Below are 2,122 nucleotides of genomic sequence, written 5' to 3'. Positions count from 1 at the left end.
CCGGGGCCCCCAAAAAAAAACCCCCCCCAAAAAACCCCCCCGGGGGGCCCCCCCCCTTTTGTTTTTAAAAAAAAAAATTTTTTTTTTTCCCCCTTTTTTAAAAATTTTTCCCCTTTCCCAAAAAAAAACCCCGGTTTTTTCCAAAAATTTTCTTTTTCCTTTTTCCCCCATTCCCCCGGTTTTTTTAAAAAAATTGGGTTTAAAACCCCCCAAAAAAAAACCCCAAAAACCCGGGGGCCCCCCAAAAAAGTTTGGGGGAAACCCCCCCCCGGGTTTTTAAAAAAGGGGGAAACCCTAAAAATTTTTGGGGCTTTTTCCCCCCCCCAAAAATTTTTTTTTAAAAAAAATTTTTCCCCCAAAAACCCCTTCCCCCCAAAACCCCCCTTTTGGGGGGTTGGGCGGGCCAAGCCCCCCAAAAGGGGGCCCCCCTTTTTTTTCCCCCTTTTTTTCCCCCCCTTTTTAAAATTTGGGAAAAACCGAAAAATTTTTTCCCCTTTAAAAAGGGGGTGGGGGCCCCTTTCCCCGGGTTTTCCCTTTTTTTCCCGGCCCCCCCCGGGGGGGTTTTTTTTTTTTTTTAAACCCCCCTTTTCCCCCCCCCGGGGGGGGGGGCCCTTTTAAAAACTTTTAAAAAAGGTTCGCATCCACCATGGAAAAGATAAAGCTCACCACAGGACCTGAAGTTGCTCCTGATGCTACACCTTCTAACAGACGTCAGACACATCAGTCTTAGTGCCGACGACCTCGTACACCTTGGCCAAGATGAATGCCATGAAATACTACAGTTGGTGAGAGATGTGCCGTACTTCAGGCTGGAAACTCTTAGTCTGGAGAGCATAACGATGGAGGAAGGCCTCTTATCCAGCATAATGAGTCGATCTCCTCGTCTCCACTCCATTCATGTGTCTGGAGAACTTGCAGTCAAGTCCTCACACACCTCGGGGGAGCCTTGTGCCTTGCGCTCTCTCCGCTTGGACTCCTGCAACGTCTCTGACGAGGATGTCGTGAGCGCTCTAGTGGGAACAAAGACAGACTTCAACACCCTTGGCAACATCATCTGCAACGGTGGAGACGTGAAGGAGCTGGAACCTGCAGCGCTACAGTCTCTCCGTTACCTGTCGGTCGAGTCTCCACGTCTTTCTGCCTGCGGTGCCTTGATATTGTTGGTGTCTCTTCGCAATCTCCGCCAAATCCAGTACACCACCTGGAGTTCTCCCATCGGCGAGACTCTGCTCTTCCTCAATCAGATCAACCCAACCATTGGATCTTTTTCCCTCACCTCTTTGGCAAAGTGGCAGCCCACTCAACAAAGTCTACAAACCTTACACAAGCTTTGTCCACGATTGCAAAAACTCATGATTGAGTGCTTCGACCCATCACTCACGTCTCTCGATGTTCTATCGGAATTTAAAGAACTAACAGCCTTGAACCTTCGACTTGTCTCCGAAGAACTCATCGTGTCTGCCGTCAAGGCTCTCGGCAAGAACCTGCTGGAACTGGAACTGGAGTTTGAGGAATACACCTACCACACTATCTCTCTGGATACTATCAAGGCCATCCAGGAACACTGTCCACACCTGCAGCGTCTGCAGATGAAACACGTCAACATATCTTCTAATCCTGGGGATCATCTGCTCTCCAAGAACACCACCGCCTTCCCAGAACTCAAAGAACTCATCCTGTCCAGCGCGGTGATCCAGCCAGCCTCCCTGGAAAGACTTTTGTCAGGCAACCAGTCACTGGAATCACTTGTTCTAGACGTCAACCAAGATGCTCTTACTGACACGGTCCTTAGCACATTCCTGAAGAACAACAGTCTTCATCGGCTGAGTTCCATCTTCCTGGGTGCTGGATCGCTGTCAGCTCAGGCCCTCACATCCCTCTTGTGTTTGCCCGACCTGCAGAAACTGTCGCTGGATCTCAAGAGGTTCCCGTTCATCCCGGTCTTTGCTTTCACCTCGCTGGAAGGCAGCCTGCGCAAGGGCAACTTCCAGTGCGTTCTTACCAATGTTGTCAGAGATGACTGAATTCTGTTTCCCTAGATCTAGGGTAAATATATTTTTGAAATAAATTATATTTGATTAGAACATGTAAATATGTACATTAGAAATATGGAGACCAAATG

The 2,122-nt window shown here is 48.6% G+C and overlaps 1 protein-coding gene across 1 annotated transcript in view; it reads left to right on the top strand.

The window, feature by feature from the left end:
• Window positions 1-2,109, top strand: part of LOC119592373 — a 10,593-nt gene extending 8,484 nt beyond the window's left edge. Inside the window, exon 2 of the mRNA XM_037941197.1 lies at window positions 662-2,109. Coding sequence (XP_037797125.1) covers window positions 662-2,024 — 1,363 coding nt within the window. The 3' untranslated portion in view covers window positions 2,025-2,109. The remainder of the gene's footprint in view (window positions 1-661) is intronic.
• The last annotated feature ends 13 nt before the right edge of the window (window positions 2,110-2,122 follow it).

Source organism: Penaeus monodon, chromosome 30, assembly GCF_015228065.2.
Source record: "Penaeus monodon isolate SGIC_2016 chromosome 30, NSTDA_Pmon_1, whole genome shotgun sequence".
Taxonomy (NCBI): domain Eukaryota; kingdom Metazoa; phylum Arthropoda; class Malacostraca; order Decapoda; family Penaeidae; genus Penaeus; species Penaeus monodon.
Note: the sequence above shows the minus strand (reverse complement) of the source record. Positions and strands in the feature narration are given on the sequence as shown.